This window comes from Carlito syrichta, unplaced genomic scaffold (genome assembly GCF_000164805.1).
Source record: "Carlito syrichta isolate Samal-C Ts95f unplaced genomic scaffold, Tarsius_syrichta-2.0.1 Scaffold137059, whole genome shotgun sequence".
NCBI lineage: Eukaryota > Metazoa > Chordata > Mammalia > Primates > Tarsiidae > Carlito > Carlito syrichta.
Window position 1 is genome coordinate 65,437 of NW_007081155.1, and position 19,007 is coordinate 84,443.

The 19,007-nt window shown below is 37.3% G+C and overlaps 1 protein-coding gene across 1 annotated transcript in view; it reads left to right on the forward strand.

Moving 5' to 3' along the window:
* The window catches only part of RNF32 (ring finger protein 32), a 39,357-nt gene that overhangs the window by 3,773 nt on the left and 16,577 nt on the right, over window positions 1-19,007 (forward strand). Inside the window, exons 4-7 of the mRNA XM_008049805.2 lie at window positions 8,391-8,533; window positions 11,268-11,300; window positions 11,855-11,979; window positions 12,183-12,291. Coding sequence (XP_008047996.1) covers window positions 8,391-8,533; window positions 11,268-11,300; window positions 11,855-11,979; window positions 12,183-12,291 — 410 coding nt within the window. The remainder of the gene's footprint in view (window positions 1-8,390; window positions 8,534-11,267; window positions 11,301-11,854; window positions 11,980-12,182; window positions 12,292-19,007) is intronic.

A 19,007-nucleotide genomic window follows, 5' to 3' on the forward strand; every position in this document is an offset into this window, starting at 1 on the left:
CATATTTGTATACCTAACCCTTAACTGTACCCCACAATATCATAATAAAAAATATTGATTATAAAAAAAAAAAGAAAAAAGAATAACAATAAATTAATAATTTTATCAGGAAAAAATTTAAATTAGACATAAAAAGAAACTTCCTGATTTGGAAGTAAATGAGAATTAATAAGGCATTTTTTCAATACTCCTTTATGGAAAAAAGTCATTATGCATACTAGTTACTATGAGGTTGAACCATATGCTCTTTACTATTATCTATACATAAGATCCCACTTGGATTTTCTGTCTTTTCTTGATTCTTTACTGGAGTCCTATGTGTATTCTGCAAATTAATTTCTTGTTGAGTTAGTCATTGAAAATGTCTTCTGTCACTATCGTTTGATTTATATCTGTCATTTTATATTGAATAAAATTTACATAATGATTAATGTTACGTTCATTGATTTTTAACTTTATTACCATGTTTTGGGAGACAAGAAGTCTTTCACCATTCTGAGATCACAAAGATTTTCCTCCATTTTATTTATTTACCTTTAAACTTTTACTTTTCACATTTGGATCTCATGACAGTTTATTTTGCTTACGATATTGAGAAAAATGATGGTTATAAAATTGGTTAGATTCTTCCCTTTTGGGGATTCTGCTTCTAATGTCAGTATCTCACTGTTTTAATTAATATAGTTTTGTAATATGTCTTAATAGCAGGTAGGAAAAGATTCTTTTCTTTTTTCCTCTAAAATTGCTTTATTTTCTAATTCTGGTGGAGATTTTTTTCAAATTGAATTTCTAGATTGGGGAAATAATGTATTTACAATGTTATCTTCTGATATACAAATATGTTAGTATGTCACTCTGCTAAGGTCTTTTTGTCTCTGACTCATAGGAATTTTCTAAGTAAGTCATTCAGTCTTTGCAGTGATCATTATTGTCTCTTTCTTTCCATTTTTCCCTCCCTTTGTCCTTTTTTCAACTGGGCAGAATCTCCTGAGCTGTGGTGAATACAAGTTCTTATACCTTGCATTTCTGTCTTGTCCTTGAGCCTAACACTTATAATTACGCTGTTTTATGATGCTTGCCCTTTGTTTATTGTTTTGTTTTGCTTGTTTGTTGGCCTTTATCTAATGATGGAATTTTCCTTTTAACAAGTTTCTGAAATTTAAAAAAATCGTTGATAGATGTACTTTGTTAGATGCTTTTTTTCTTTCAATTATTGAGCTTATGTGGGTGGGTTTTTTCCTTTTGTTCATTCGTGCAGTAAATTACGTTGATAGACCCTGATGTTGAGTCTTCCTTGTGCAATTCGAATAAATCCTACTTGATCAGCATGTTTTTTAAATCCATTATTGGATTTGATAACTAATACTTGTTCAGGATGGTTATGCCTTTAGCCATAGGTTGCTCTGAACGATGATTGTTCTTTTACTGTCCTTGTCTGCTTTTATCATCAAGGTCATAGTCGCTTCATTGATAAGCTGGGCAGCTCTCTCTCTTTTTCAATATTCTGGAATAACATAGAAAATAGGAATAATATGTTTCATAAAAGTTTGGAATAACTCACTTGTAACATCATCTGGGCCTGAGGCTCCATTTTTTAAAGTGGGGTGAGGAGCAGTGCTCAGTGAGGATGCATTTGGCTGCAAGGATAGAACAGCCCACTGAAAGTGACCTGAACCTTGAAGGTATGTCTTGTTGTCGTTTATCGTTTATCACAGTTTAGGCTCCATCTTATCAATGTTTGCTAGGACCAGCCTCCTTCTAGCTCTGCCTTCAGGAGGTGCTGGCCATGGCTTCGCATGGGCACACGAGGGTCACAGTTCCAGGGTTAGGTCCTCAATGACAAGGGACACACTGGATGGAAAGGGAGTGATGTGTTTATAGAAGCTCCCCAACGGACTTTCTTACAGCTCACCTGAAATGGGCCACGTGCCTACTGATAGTCCAAAAATGGGCCAAACCTAACAAGATGGCCACGATGTGCTTGGATCACTCAGGATTCCTCCAAGGGGCTGGGCCTACTCCTGCCCAAGCACCGTGTGTGGCTCTGCAAGAAACGTGGGAGGAGGGCTGCTGGTCCCACAAGAGCTGGACGTCAGATTTTCTGTTTTTTGTGGCAATTTTAATATTTGTACGTTTTTCCAAAAGTATATCTCACTTTCCAGAGTATTTGGAATATAGTCATTTGAACATCATTTTATAATTTTAAAAACGTACTTATGTTTCTTTCCTTTTAATTCTATATTTTGCTTGCATTTTCCTTTGCTTTTTATCTTGATCAGTTTTGTCAGAAATGTCTCTTTAGATAAAACTAATTTTGGTTCATGCCTAGTGGTGGTTTATTTATTTATTTTTTGGCTTCCATGTTCTTGTTATTTCCGTCTTCATCTTGATTACTATTTTTATTGTTATTATTATTATCTGGCTCTTTAGACTTGGGTTTGTTTTTTTTTTTCAGAATGTCTTGAGTTAAACACTTCTTTTGACTCCAGACTTTCTTGCTTTCTCATAACTGTGTTTAAAGCTATACATTTCCACAAACTGTGGTTCTCTCTCTCTCACAAACTGACATATAGAGCTTTTATAGCCACAAAGCTCCTAGAACCACACTTCTTGATTTTCTTTTTGTTTTCTCTTTAACCTAAGTTATTTAGTCATATGCATTTACTTTTCAGGAATTGGTTGTTATTTGGGAGTTACTTTTACAGTTCTGCTTTTGTTATTGCTATTTTAAAATAAATGTTTTTTATTTTGAATTAATTTTAGATGTACAGAAAAGTTGTAAAGGTAGTACAGAGTTCTTGTATTCCCAGTTTTCCCCAATGTTAACACTTTATATGATGATGGCACATTTTCAAAACTAGAAACCAACTTTGGTACATTTCTATTAACTAACCAAACTCCAGACTTTGAATTTCACCACTGTTCTACTTAATGCCTTTTACAGTTCCAAAATCCAATCCAGGGTAATGTTGCCTGTGGTTGTCATGTTCCTTCCAACCTGTGACATTTTCTCAGCCTTTCCTTATTTTCTCATGACTTTGACCATTTTGAGGAATAGTGGGCAGGTGTTTTGTAGAATGTCCCTCAATTTGGATTTGTCTAATGTTTTTCTCATGATTAGGCTGGGGTCATTGCCTGATGAAAAGAATACCACAGGGTTGCCCTTCTCATCCCTTATATACATGTCTTATCACTGTTGACCTTGACTTGGCTAAGGGGTGTTTTCCAGAATTCTTCATGGAAAAGTTACGAGTTTTCCCTTTCATACTCTATTTTTATAAATGAATCACATGCAGGAGTCAGGGAGTGGAGGAGGAGCTACGTGTATTAATTAGAATTCTTCTGTAGAAAAATCTATTTCTTCTCCCCATTTATTTATGTATTCATACATTTATATCAGCACAGTCTCCTGTACACTTATTTCATACTTTGGCTTCTAGTCCACTACCATTGCTGTTTATTTTGTTACTCTTACTGTAGCATCTTTGGCCACTGACTCCTTCAGGTTGGTCCTCATCCTTTTATTTTTGTGTGCTTCCTTACTTTCTGCTACTACAAGATCCTAGATACTTATCTTGTATATTCCTTGCCCCAGCCCTAGAGTCAAACCATGCCTCCAAGAAGCCTTGGTTCCTGTCACTGGGGAATAGGATTTAGAAACCAATGTCTGGGCACTAGGTATGCTATAGAATTATTATTTATTATTATTATTATTATTATTATTATTATTATTATTATTCTGAGTTCAGTCTCAACTCTGTCACCCAGACTGGAGTGCAGTGGAACACTCACGGCCACCGCAGCCTCCACCTGGCTAATTTTTTGATTTATTGTAGAGACAAGGTCTCACCAAGTTGCCCAGACTGGTCTCAAACCCCTGGACTCAGGCAATCCTCTCACCTCGGCCTCCTAAAGTGCTGGTATTACAGTCTTGAGCCACCGTGCCCGGCCTGTGGTATAGATTTTAAACATTATTTCATCTGGTCAGAGAACACAGCAGTTTGGTGAAATCTGTCAATAAAATTGTTTATTTTCCTTCCAGTTCTCAGCCCTTGATTACTTTATAGATATATAGAAGGCTAGATTTGCATGATGGGGAAATGTGGTTGCCTGAGGTTGAAGCCCTTGACACCAACCCTAGCAGAGTCTGGATTGTGTTGGGAATGCCCAGGAAAGCCAACTGTGTCTCAGGAGGGATGGCCCCAGCTGCCACACAGTCAGCCAGGTTGCCTGTGAGCTGAAGCTGCAGAGCTGGCCTGAGGCTACTCCCTTTCTCTGCAGCCTCGGTTCTGTCTTCTTCAGTCTTACTGGTCTCTCAGTTTCTCAACAGGACATGTGCTCTCTCACTTGAATGCCATCTCCACATCTTTTTCTTCCATCTGGAAAACTTCCCCTCCTCTTCACATTGTGGCTATCACTGCACTCGGCAGGTCTCCCTTTAATGCCACTTTGATAAGGTAATCTTTTCTCTAGCGTTACTTCTCCTGGTCTGAGGTTCCATAGCATATTGCACTTCATTCTTTATAACATTCATCACACTAGTAGCTACTTTATTCTTGTCAAAGTGTACATCGTTTTAAAGATGAAATAGTTCTATGGGGACTATAAATATAGCATTTCTGTGCCCCATTTTTGTCATTAATCTGAGACAATCATTTTCAAATCCTTTAGTACTTTCTTCTGGTAGTCTTAATTTTTTTTGAATAACATGCCTATCCTGCTGTTTCTTTCATTTTCAGTTCTAGATTTGTCTCTTCTTACTGTGGAAGGTGAAGATTTAGAATGTTATATTTTTACCCACATAACATTTTCCTATCCTTACCCCATTATTGTTTTCATAACTAGCTGATAGATTGATAATAATCAGTATTTACACTCTTATAATTAGCAGCTGAGCAATGTGGTGTTCCTTGTCATACATTTTATTTTCCCATGAATGATATTTTTTCTTTTTTCCTTTTTCTTTTTTTCTTGAGATGGAGTCTCACTCTGTCGCCCAGTGCAGTGGCACACTCACAGCCACCCCAGCATTGACCTGCTGGGCTCTGGCGATCCTTCTACCTCAGCCATCCAAGTAGCCGGAACTACAGGTGCACGCTACCATGCCTGGCTAATTTTTTATTTATTGTAGATATGAGGTCTCACCAAGTTGCCCGGGCTGGTCTTGAACCCTCAGGCTCAGGCAGTCTATTCTCCTCGCCCTCCCAAAGTGCTGGGATTATAGGCTGAGCCTCTGAGCCCAGCCGATATTTTTTCACATGTTTAATTTTCTCTATCACTCACCACTAATTCATCCCTAAAATCTCCTCTGGAAGCCTATTCTCTCAGTAACTTAAAGTCCATTAGGTGTGTTGATCATGAGATCTCCTTGAGGACATTCCTTCTAGAATTCTTCACCATTCTGCTCCCTATGGGCCAGTTGCTCTGCAGGGTTGATGTAGGACTCTCAACCCGGGTTCCCTTTTCAGCTTCATCTGTAGGTCCCGTGGAACTCTTTTTGTTAGGTTGTTCTTTTTCCCTGACTTCATGACTTCTTTCTTGGTTTACTCTCTCATTGTGGTGAAGTTCTTCCTTCAGCAGCTTCCTAAGAAGTAGTGCATAATGATCAATCTACAAATTTATGTTCATAAAAATATTTATATTTCTTTTCTCACGTTTGATTGACAGCTAATAAGGAATTTTAATATGGAAATCTCTTTTCCCTCAGAATTTTAAAAGAATTGTATTATCATGTCTGTATTGCCATAGATACGTCTTATGCAGTTCTGATGCCTGATCCTTTTTTGAGACCTGTTTCTTTTAAGATCTATTTTTTGTCACTGAAATTTTCACAATGATGGGACTTGGTGTTCTGGGTACTTACTGGGTTCTCTCAAACCAGAAACTCATATTCCAGGAGATGTTTTAGATTATTTTCTTTACAATTTTTACTCTCCATTTTCTCCGTTGTCTTTCTGGAATGCTTGTTTTTCAGATGCCAGGCCACCTAGACTGATCCTTTAATGTTCTTATTTTCTAATTCCTGCTGTGTCTGTTTTTTCTGCTTTCTGTGAGATTACAGTCATGTGCCAGATAACATTTCAGTCAACGATGGACCACATATATCTTGATGATCCCATAAGATTATAACGGAGCTGAAAAATTCCTACCATCTAGTGAACTCTTAATGACCTTGACCCTATGTAGGCCTAGCCAAACATGCGTGTGTCTTAATTTTTAACAAAAAAGTTTTAAAAGAAAGAAAAAAGATTTCAAAAATAGAAAAAAGCTTATGGAATAAAGGTATAAAGAAATAAAATATTTTGAACAGCGTGTTTGTGTTTTAATATTTTAATATTTTATACAGTGTGTTTGTGTTTTAAGCTAAGTATTATTACAAAAGATTCAAAAAGTTATAAAATAAAAAGTTTATAAAGTAAAAATGCTACAGTAAGCTGAGGTTAATTTATTATTGAGGAATTTTTTATGAATTTAGTGTAACCTAAGTGTATAGCGCTTACAAAGAATGTTTAGTGGGGTTCAGTGATGCCCTAGGCCTTCGCAGCCACTCACCACTCAGTGGCTTAGCTGGAGCAGCTTCCAGTCCTGGAAGCTCCAAGCATGGTCAGTGCCTGATACAAGTGTACCATTTTTAATCCTTCATACCGTATTTCTGTGGTATGTTTAGATACACAAATGCTTACCATTGTGTTAGAGTCGCCTACAGTATTCAGCACAGGGACACTCTGTACAGTTTTGTAGCCAAGGAACAACGGGCTGTACCTTCTAGCCTAGGTGTGTAGTTGGTTATACCATCTGTGTTTGTGTAAGCGCACTCTGTGATGTTCACACAACAAAATCACCTAACAAGCATTTCTTGGGACATATCCCTGTTGTTAAGCAATGCATGACTGTATCTTAGTTTTCTCTTCCAGCCTTTCGGTTGACATTCACATATAAAGTTCCATTTCCAAGAGTTCTTTCTGTCCTTTTGAGTGTCCCTCTGCCATAGCTTCCTGCTCCTTCTTGTAGATAGAACATTTTATCTTATATCTCTGAAGATAGCCCTGTAGGTTAATTTTTTAAATTCATTTATTTGGTAGTGGAAGTTGATACTGACATTCCTATCAGCATTTTGCCTGAGTATGTTGCAGTTAACTTTTTCAAAGTGAGTGTTTCCCACTGGATTATAAGCTTGTCCAGAGTAAACACGTAATGGGTACTCACACATTGTTGAATTAAGTCATTTATCCTGACAGTAATTTATGACATAGGAATTTTTGAATAGGGGAGGCACATGATTGGTATAAAGGTCACTGTGATGGTAGAAGCAAGGTCCTGGAGGTTAAAAGTTAAAGCAGTGAGAAATGTGAGGACTCCTGGCCATATATGTGAAAAATTCATATTCTTCCGTTTTTCTTCAATAAACTTGGATGTCAATCTGGCTTGCCCATAGAATTATTGTGAAAATGAAAAAAGACATCGGATATTATTTGTAAATAAAAGCATAAACTTATTGAAAATGTAAGGTATCATCACTAACTTCTGTGCCCACATAGAAAAACAGCATCCTGTTTACACTCAGCCCTCAATATCTGTGGGTTCTGTATCTGCAGATTCAACCAACCACAGATTGAAATTTTTAAAAAATGAATGGAATAATATAGCGATATAATATAAATAATACAAATAAAAACAATCCATTATAACAACTGCTTATATTTGGAATTATAAATAATCTAGAGATGATTTGCAGTACACAAGAGGGTTATATGCAAATAAGATGCCATTTTATATCAGGGACTTGAGCATCTGTGGATTTTGGTATCTGAGGGAGGTCCTGGAACCAGCTCCCTGTGGATGCTGAGGGATGGCTTGTATTGTAAAATAAAGTATGTGATATACATGTAACCCCTAGGCTACAGACCTATACCTGTCCATGTTCTGTTAGGAACCAGGCCACACAGCAGAAGGTAAGCAGGGTGAGCAAGCAAGCAAAGCTTCATCTGTATTTACAGCTGCTCCCATGGCTAGAATTATCACCTGAGCACCACCTCCTGTCAGATCAGGGGCAGCATTAGATTCTCATAGGAGCAAGAATCCTATTGTGAACAGCACACGTGAGGGATCTAGGCTACGCACTCCTTATGAGAATCTATTGCCTGATGATCTGAGGTGAAGCAGAGGCAGTGATGCTAACCCTGGGGGAATGGCTGCAAACACAGTTTAACATTAGCAGTGAGGATTGACTGCACATCCCCCCCACCCTGGCCCATGGAAGAACTGTCTTCCATAAAACTGAGCCCTGATGCCGAAATGATTGGGAACTGCTGCTTTACCATATGTTCTGCAAATGGGTATCATACTCCAAAATACATTCTAACTCATATTGTGTCTTCTCTTATCTTTAGCACAGAAGCTGGGCCTCTTTGGACCTCCCCCATTGCCACTGTCATCAGGTGAATGGGAGAAAGTGAAACAAAGGTCCACCCTGCAAGGGGATTCTATGCAGCCATGCCCAATATGTAAAGAAGAATTTGAACTTCATCCCCAGGTGTTTAGCGTAAGAAGACTAGATAGATTGTGAGACTGTTTTCCTGGTGACTGGATGATAAGTTGGAGCCTAAGATTCTAGGCTTCCTTTATCCAGTTCCATTCTCCTATGTGAGCCTCAAATACTTAACATTTCTTTTCCATTAAAGTCTAAACGTGAAAAAGAGCTAAACATTCTCATTAAATGAGTTTTGCTTATTTACTGAATGGTCTTAATTCTCCAGTACTAAAATGTATATGAGAGGAAGGCTTTGGTTCACTGGGCCACACAGCTGAAGAAGTCGCTTAGGACAATTGATGGGGGGCGCAGGAAGGATGAAGGCAAAGGGAGTTTTGTGTTTGTTTTTGGTGGTTTTTTTGAGTCGGAGTGTCACTTTGTTGCCCAGGCTGGAGTTCAGTAGCACGCTCACGGCCACCGCAGCCTTGACCTGCTGGGTTCAGGTGATCCTTCCTCCTCAGTCCTCCCAGTAGCTAGAACCACAGGCACGTGCTACCACGCCCAGCTAATGTTTTGATTTACGTAGAGACAAGGTCTTACCATGTTGCCCAGTCTGGTCTCGAACCCCTGGGCTCAGGCAGTCCTCTCACCTCAGCCTCCCCAAGTGCTGGGTTTAAAGGCATGAGCTGCCACTCCTGGCTCAAAGGGAGTTTTTAAGGTGTTTTGTTTTGTAATCTGAGTCATAGAGGAAAAGGGGAAAAAAAGCTGTGCTTGAATGCTTTAGTGTCTCCAAAGAATTTGAAGGCGAATCTTTAAGAAAAGTAAAATATTTTAACAATCTTTATTCATGAAACTTTACCATAGTAAGATGATATTACCCTGGGTTTACAGATGATATATGACCTATAGCATAGGTTTTTTCCTGTAATCTTGTCTGCCTTAATTAAACCTTAATTAATACCCTTGGAAGTTAGGGACATAGTCTCAGAGCTTTTTTTTCTTTCTTTCTTTCTTTTTGCACTAATGGTCTCCTTACAGGGATTTCCCCCAGTGTGTAGCATTATGCTTCTTACACAGCAGGCGCTCAGAGACTGCTGAGAAAACGTAGCACATAGAGTTAAAACCTGGCCCGGAATTTGTAGCCTAGGAACCCCAGGCTTTATAACTACCCTGGCATAGCTCTCAAGCTTTATTGTTTCAGTAAGTTTCATCATCTGGCAAAAAAGTTCGCAAAAGTTACACTTTTGTTCTCTACGGATTAGAATTCACAAGATAATTTAAACATACTTGTTATATTCTGGTTATCTATCAGGACCTAAACTTACATATGTAGAAACTGAATATTTGTAAAGATTTTAGCCCTTAAACCACAGAATTACCATCTAGAATAAAGTAGTACTTCAGTGTAGCAAAAGACTTAATAGAATCTTGTTGGCCTCAGCCAACTACTTCTTAATTGTACTACAAATATTTAGCCTGATTGTTTGTATGAAAAATGGAAACTCAAAGCTTAATATCCCATGAGGGGGCCGTGCATTAGTGGGCATCCTGCCCAACATTTCTTTCATTCTGTTGTTTATAAATTTCTTGCTAAATTCTGTTATTTTTGTTCAGTTATAGGTATAGATACTAGTCTGTTTATTTTGCCTTTCTAGTTACCATTTCTATGTTTAGATTGCTGTTAGATTAAATGGTGATAATAAAAATGGGTCCATATTACTGAGTTTGTCCAGTTTAGACTCTTTGTTGGCAGCAAGTTTCAAGAAAAGGTTTAGAACTTTCTGAATTGTGTTTATTCCCAATATTTCTTCCTTTATTCCCATCTAAGAAGAAAAGTATAGACTGAATGAAGGCAGGTGGGATGGTGTCTTTAAAAACTGGAAAGTTTCCTCACATCCTTCTGCTTCTGCTATCTGAGTTGAAACCTCACCCAAGAGTGTCCCAGGCTGCACTCGCTTGCTGCCTGCCCTCTTTGCTTAGTCCCACAAGTTTCCTGAACTTTTCTCTCTTGCTGAGAGGAAAAGCCCCAGTTGCTGGAAATTTTTGCTTCTCGAGGGCCTTGGGCATGCTCACTGTCTCATTCTGGTGCTGTGGTTCCATTCTTTCCTTGGTCATCTTCTTACTCAGGTGCCAACTACCTTTTTCTTTATTCCATCTAAGCTTTTGTCTTTCGTCACAGCCCAGATAGAATATCACTGTTTGGTGGGGAATTTGGATCACAGAAAGGTGAAATACACTTTTCCTGTATTTAAAAAAGAAAAGTAGACTTATATGTCTCCATGATTTCTTGCTATTTAAGGCTGTCAGAATTATATCTCAATAAAGTGAAGATTAAAAAGAAATAGGAGTGTAATTTAGTTAAACAAAGACCCCAGAACTGAAATGCGTTAACATTGCTCTGCTCCTTCTCCGACCACCCTGCTACCCTGGACCTTCCCCCACTAGTGCTCTCCAGTTTGCATTCACTCTTAAAGTCTACTGGGAAATCCATCTATTTCGTATTTGTTTCACCTTTAGATATACATTCATTTTAATAACTTAATATCAGCCTTTGTGTGTTTATTTGATGTTTCAGATTATTGTTCATTTTTTTGTTTGTTTAGATTATATACCTGTGCTATGTAAAACTTAAACACTAGATAGTATAAATATCAAAGTTGTTAATTTGCTTTTTAGACTTTTCAAAGAAATAATACAGCTTACTTTTTAAGCATTCAGAATTTTTCTTTTAACTGACGCATTTATGCCGCATCTCTTTTATTAAACTTCAAACATCTTTTTGTTTCCTTGTGAACAGGTGCTGCTTTCATGTTCCCATGTATTTCACAAAGTAAGTCAATCCTGCCTCACTCCCATCAGCCATCTGAGCTATATCATTCTTGTAGCTCAGAGGAATCTTACTCATTATAAAGTCTCCTAAAAAGAGCCATTTATTTTATTCATAATCACCATGTATAGTTGGAAACATGGCTGTAGGCTACAGGACGATTGATCTGTTTTGAAAATCATGAATTTTATGTGACAAAAGAACCACAAATGTTTGTACAACCAATTGTTGTTAGTAATGCACATCACGGTGAGTGATAGCTTAATTCATAGACTCTCTCTGCATGGTAATCTTGCACACAGGCATGATTTACCTTACACTAGTTGATTTTCAGAAGTTTTTGATGTCTCTGCATGTATATTCTTGCAAAAAAAGTCATTTTGGGAACAGGTTTCATGAGGAAGGTGTAACATCTGATGAAACGTCTTTACATTATAACCTAAATTGGACTGAGTTTCATAATTATGAGAGAAAAGAACATTATAATTACATTAGAAGTAAAAATATTGTTTATCAGTAATTACCTATAAAATGTTAAGAGAAATCTTTTTCCTCAGGCATGCCTTCAGGCTTTTGAAAAGTTCACAAATAAAAAAACCTGCCCTCTCTGTAGAAAGAACCAGTATCAAACCAGAGTGATCCACGATGGCGCCCGCCTGTTCAGAATAAGGTGCGCGACAAGGTAAGATGGGGCTCTGCCACTGCTGAGACTGCAGACCCACACAGTGTCGGGTAGACGTTTGGGATCTAGCTATAACTGCTTTTTTTAAATGGAGGGATTTTGTCTCCTCAGGGCCTCATACAGCACAGGCTTTATAGCAAGTGATGAAATTTGCTAAAATAGCATCATCCTAAATTTGTCGTTTTCAAATATCTATGTTTTAGAATCCAAGCCTACTGGAGAGGATACATTGTTAGAAAGTGGTACAGAAACCTGAGGGAAACAATACCTCCCACAGATGCAAAATTAAGGAAGAAATTCTTTGAAAAAAAGGTAAGTAGAGGCCATTCATTCTCCATGTACAGTCTGGATGTGCGGGCGATTCATTTGGGCCAATAAGGCGAGCAGAGGCCGTCAAGCTTTGGGTTGAGCTTCATTTTCAGGGCTTTTCAGCAATAGCTGAGATGCTGCTAAAGATCCTGTTTAAATTGGCTTTCCAACCTAGTTGGGAAGATACTTTTGGATTTTCTCTTCTAGTAAAATCATAACATTCACAAATTAGAATAGGTTAAATAAAAAGCAACTTTTGTTTGGACATTTTGTGCCAATTGTTTAAACAAATGAATCTCTACAACTATAAGAATGAAAATGAGTTAAGGTTTTTCACATCCCCGGAACTCTAAGTAAATGAAGGTATTGGGTATATATCTCGTAGCAATGGTAAAAACAGAGGCAAAGTATAGAAATTAATCAAATAAATAAATGAAGCCTCCACAATGCTGTCGTTATATTATGTACCTCGTGAGAGGAGGCAAGTGCTGGCCTCCTCTTCAGATCCCAAATGGCTGCGTTCATGGCCAGGACAACAGTCTCAACCTGGCATCTCCATGCTCACTCCCAATCATCAATGTGCATTTGGCCAACCTACCTCTTTCTGAGTGATGTCTTTCATCCTTTGTCAGAGTGCCTTCATCTCTAGTGTTGTAGTTCCTTCTCAACTCAGTAAATGATTGTTGTCCACAACTGTCTTTCACTCTTCTTTTATATTCTTCCTTAGTTTTTTTTATATATATATATGTATTCAGTCATTTGACAGTCAGTCTTGTTCTGAGTCACTCTTAGTAGTTTCTAACATGTTATAGTGTATTGGCCCTCAAATCAGAAATCATCCATTATTTTTTCTTATAAAATTCTAATTACAGATTTAATAATCATTTTACCTATGTATATAAATATTTTTTCAAGTGCACACATCTTATAATAACTTTTGAAAATAAAAGCTATACTTTGCTTTCACATACAGCCATCATGAGACATGACTCGTTGTCCTGGCTGTCCTATTAACTATCTGTGATTCTGCATCACATGAGAGGTTAACGCATATGTTTGTTTTCCACTCTGTAAAATGTGAAAGACCTGATGTTGGTAGGTTATTTTGAGAACCCAGAACATGTTACAGAGTAAGAAAGCTGTGAGCTGTCACCTGAAGCCAGCCATGGCATCTTGGGCCCGCCCTGTGCCCGGAGTACCATAGATGGATCTGCTCCACGTCTCAGAATGCTTTTCAATGCAAAAAGCCTTGGCTGAATCTTTACTTGCCAAGATTTAACCCTGTTGTCATTCACCTTAGGACTTTTTAACCTCTGTAAGTAAACCTTCCCTTCTAAGAATGCCTTTTCATTTCTTTAAGATTGATAAGGAAAACCTAACCCATCTGGCAGGTGAACAGTGGGTGTTCTCTTTCTTCACCATAACCCTCCCACTACTGACTCCAGGAATGGCCTCATTCTATGTTTGCCTGAAGGGTTGGGAACCCCTGGAAGCCTCCATGGACCCCTAATGCTCCTCAGTATTTGCACTGGGAATTGTTGTTGACCAGGTCCGGGTCCAGGTCTGCTCTGTTCACATGTAGTAAATCAATCACTGTGACATGGGTTTTGCAAAAGAGAAAAGATTTCATTGCAAGGCTACCAAGCAAAGGTGCAGGAGAACACTTCTCAAATCTGCCTTCCCAAAGGTAAGACTCGGGGATATTTATAGCTGAGAGAAGTGGGGGTGGTTTAAGGCATGGGGAAAAGTGATTGGCAGTGGGAAAAAAAAAGTGACAGACTTGTTCTGTAAAAGCATAGTTGGGATTCATGGCATTCCATAGGACATATGTATAGAAAATGACATTAGCATGATCTGACAGTAGAGTTTTGGACCCTCAGATGTCAAAAGGCCACCTCAGGTACTTTTGCAAACCTAGTTGAAGGGTCAGTGGTTTCAACTAGTTTAAACCGATCAGGACCTGACCCAGGTTCCTAAAAAACAACTGAAGCAACCATTATGAGTGTGACTTATGAATGTTATCTATGAAGTAGCCAGTGAAGGTTAAGTTTAAACATTCAGCAGTGAGGACTTCAGCCCCATAGCCTTTGACTTCATGGAAAAAGAAAAAAGAAATAGCAAGAAGCAAACAATAGCAAGGCATGCAGGCAAACCTGATCAAATCAACCCCTTGGTTTTAAATTGAATCTCTTCCACAATGCTTTTGCAATCTTTATGAGAAGGATTATCTCAGCAATAACTCTGTCCCATCTTATGTCAGATCTCTGCTCAGTTCTCATCTCAAATCAGATCTCTAGCTCTGTTTTCATCCCACATTGGATCTCTGCTCTGTTCTTATCCCATATTAAATCTTTGTTCTCACCCCACATCAGATCTCTTGCTTTGTTCCACCCTACATCAGATTTGTAGCTCTGTTCCAGTCCTGTATTTCCAACTCCCCAGAAGTCCTATTGCTTCTTCTATGCCTAATCCATGCCATCTACGTATTTCCCTTTTTGATCCCTCTTCAATTTCCACATTACCTCTAATCCATCCTGTATCTGTTGTTCTAAGTACATTAACTCACCTTGCATGTTATTTCCCCACCTATGTTAAAATGTATTCATTTTTTCAAAACTATTAAGCTTTCTTCCAATTTCATTGGTCTTCTCTAAACCTCTGTTGTGTTGTATGTAGAAATAATACCACTTAAGAGACAGAAAAAGGACAGAAATTTAAGTTATATTCTAACTTATATGTGACAAATTTGTTTTTTCCCTTGGGATTTTTGAAAATGATTCCATAAATCTGAAAAGCTAATTCATTTAAGCAGAATGTCTAAAAAACTGATAAGCAAAACATTTTTTTTTTCAGGCGTGATTGGGGAGGTGGGTGTTGAACACAAACTGTACAACTTATTTTTTATTTTATTTTATTTTATTTTTTTAGAGATGGGGGGGTCTTACTGTGCTGCTCAGACCGATCTCAAACTCCTGGACTCAAGCAATCCTGCCTCAGCCTGCTGACTAGCTGGGGTTATAGGCACAAACCACTATACCTGGCTAAGGCAGTGGCTTTCAGGCTTTTCTTCAACCCACAATAAGAAATACATTCTACACAATGTTAACAGAAAGAAACAATCTCTGTAGAATATTTTAAAGAGGTTTATGCTGAGCCAATATGAGTGACCGCGGCTCAGGGAAACACAATCTCAAGAAGCCCTGAGATGGTGCACCTGAGGCAGCCGGGTTATAGTTTTGGGTTTTATACATTTTAGGGAGGCAGAAGTTATAGGCAAAGTCATAAATCAATACATGAAAAGTATATACTGGTTCGGCCTGAAAAGACTGGATATCTTGAAGTAGGGGCTTACAGATTATGGGTAGAATCAGAGATTCTTGAATTTGTAACTGGTTGAAGGAGTTAGGCTCTGATAAAACTTGGAGTCAGAAGAAAGGAATGTTTTAAGATAAGAATGCTACATAGCAAGATTGATGGCCTGCAGGTGTGACTTAACCCTTGCCTTCCATGGCCTTAGGTCTTGTTTATAATTTGGTATCTTATTGCCTTCCCATTATGGCCAAGAATTGAGTTTTTAAATTTTTTCTGGGATCTCCTTGGCCCATAAGGGTCCATTCAGTCTGTGAGGATTTCGGATTCTATATGTAGTTTACAGCAGTGATCCAGCATATATATACAACATTTAACAGAAACAAAACTTTTATAAAACAAAACTTACTCTTACCACATGCTCCCCAGTATGGTAATTTTTATTCTGTTTCACTTCCAAAATGCTGAACCCACTGTATTAATGTTATGAATCACAGATGGATTGAATATATTAGCACCTCTTTACATAGAAATACTGTCACATTAAAGATAAGTAATTTTTTTTCCACTGAAGGTAATCTTGTCTCATTCACATTTCATGTATGGGTATGGGTAGGGGCAAGATCTCTCTCTATATGTGTGTGTTCATATATATATATTTTTTTTTTTTTTAAATTTATTTTTTTTCCGGATCATAGTAAGGGTTATGCTCATGGTTCGTTACATAAATAGGCATCATATAATTACTTCTGCTTCTGGTTTTTAATTGATTCTGAAATTCTAGAATTCCCATCTTTCTTTGCTAGTTTCCTAAATCTTCTTTGCAGTTCCTTCATTCCTTACCTTTGCTCACTTATCCCATTTGGCCATAAACATTTTTTGAAGATAGAATTTATTGTACAGTAGTGTCTTAGAAATAGGTATATACTCTTGTTGCTACTCCTGGTTGCTTATATGGATACATACCTCATATGCTTATATTCCTGTGTAGGTGAACTCAAAGCAGTCCTCTATAAAAACTACTTCTTAATCATTTATCAAATTACTCTTACGATTTGATTATCGTATCCTAACTTTCCAACTTGAAAAACTCATTCTCTGAGCTATAGAAATGCTCTAGGAAATATTAGTCTAGAATTTTAGACTAATATTTTAGTTGAAGATGCCAATATGCTTAATGGAATCTGAAATATTATTGAACTAGCCTATTGAATTTCACATTACCCAGGTATGATGGTTAATTTATGTGTCAACTTGACTGAGCTGAAGGATGCTCAGATCATCTGGTTAAGCATTATTTCTGGTTGTGTCTGTGAAGGCGTTTCTGGATGAGATTAGAATTTGAATCAGTGGGCTCCGTAAAGTGAAATGTGCTCCCTAAATTGGTTGCGCAGATCCAACCCCTTGAAAGCCTGAAAATTTTTTTAAAAGGCTAAGGAAGGGTGAGTTCTCTTTTTCTCTCTCTGTCTCTCTGTCTCTCTGCCTGACTGCTTGAGCTGGAACATTGGTCTTTTTCTGCAGATATACAGAAAAGGAGGTGTACTCATAAAAATCTAAATCATTTTAAAATTATAAAAGACTATCATATATAATTTCATGCCATTAAATCTGAAAATATCATTGAAATTATCTCCTGTAAAAAATAGCAAACATGGAAAGATATTTAAAGTATAATCACTGAGAAAAATTATATATGCATCTCATTTTTACTGAAAAGATAGTAAATAAAATTTAACTGCCTCCCTAGGAGTTTGAGGCCAGCCTGAGCAACATAGCGAGACCTCATCTCTGCAAAATAATAAATTAGCTGGACATGTTGGCATGTACCTGTATTCCCAGCTTCTCGGGAGTCTGAGGAAAGAGGATTGCTTGAGCCCAGAAGTTTGAGACTGCAGTGAGCCTGATTATGCCACTGCACTCCAGTCTGGGCAACAGAATGAGACCCTGACTCAAAAATAAAAAATTAACAGCCATTCCTAATAATAACAGTCAACTAACTAGAACTAGAATGAAATTTTCTTGTCACAGCAAAGACTGTGTCAGCAACCAAAACCACATTGTTTTAGAGTGAAATCCTAAAGATGCAAAACTAGGTTACTTACTATCATCACACTTGGGCCAATCCTTACCAATAACACAAGAAAACAAAATATATGTATACGTGTGTGTATATGTACATATATATGTATATTACATGTATAGCATATAAATCCACATATTTGTACATATCTGATTTTAAAGTGCATAGTATCATTTGAGAAATTATTAGACCTGAAGTATTAGAAGATTCTCAAATTAAAGATAGATATGCAGTAATTATTTTCTGTATAGTAACAGTAACCAGATATAAAATGTAATGGGAAATGATCCCTTTCATAATAATACCTAACATAAACTTAACAAGGAATTTGAAAGACACTGTTACGAAACATTTTTTTTCTGATGGAATGAAAGGCTTAAATAAGATGGTAGCCATCTTATGTTGGATATGAATAAAAATTGTCGATTTTCTTCAAATTATATTAATGTCATTTCTAACTCCCAAAAGAGTGGGATTGGCCGTGCATTTGGAATTTTAAAATCTATCTAGAGGAGTATGAAGAGCTAATGATTTTTTAAAAGATTCATGAAGTAGAACAGCCTTGTTAGATATCAAAATATATAAATGTGGCAACTAAGACTCTTGTGAAATAATAGACAATGAAAACAGTAAAAAGTCACACATCTCAGTATGTAGGAATTTTTAGTGTGTAGTAAAGGGGATATTTCAGATCAATGGAGAAAAAAGTTTAAGAAAAATCATTTGGGAAATGTAGTCCATTCATCTGGAGTGGTAAAAAAGAACATTATACTATATTGCAAAAAAGCATTCTCCACAGATTAAATATTTAAATACTTTTTAATGGTTAAATGAAATAATAGTCAAACAAATGGCTTCCTGAGTGCCTGTTCTCCACCTACACTTAGTCAGTCAAGGGAGATAATCAGTGAGCCTAGCAAATGCCACGATTCTGACAGCATATATCAGGTGCAGAAAGCTGGCGAGTATCTCTGCAGCTCACATTCAGTTCTGGTGGACTGAATTTTGAGTGATTGCTGTGGTAACTTTCATTATGTTCTAAAGGCTAGTCTATAGGCAAAAATTCTGCAAGAATACACTAGATGGTAATCTGTCCTTGTTGACAAGGCACAATGATCATCTTTATTTGAATTTTTAGTAATAGTATAGTATTTGCTTATTTATATATCATACACATATTAATGTTTAGGGGTTGCATCTGTTTTCCTATGTGTTTTTCCTTGTGCTTTTTTAAACATGTAAATATATGAGTGGAATAAATAGTTTACAGTTTAAAACCAGAACAGCTAATAACAAATAGATGTTAGACATATAACATGACCGTGCACCC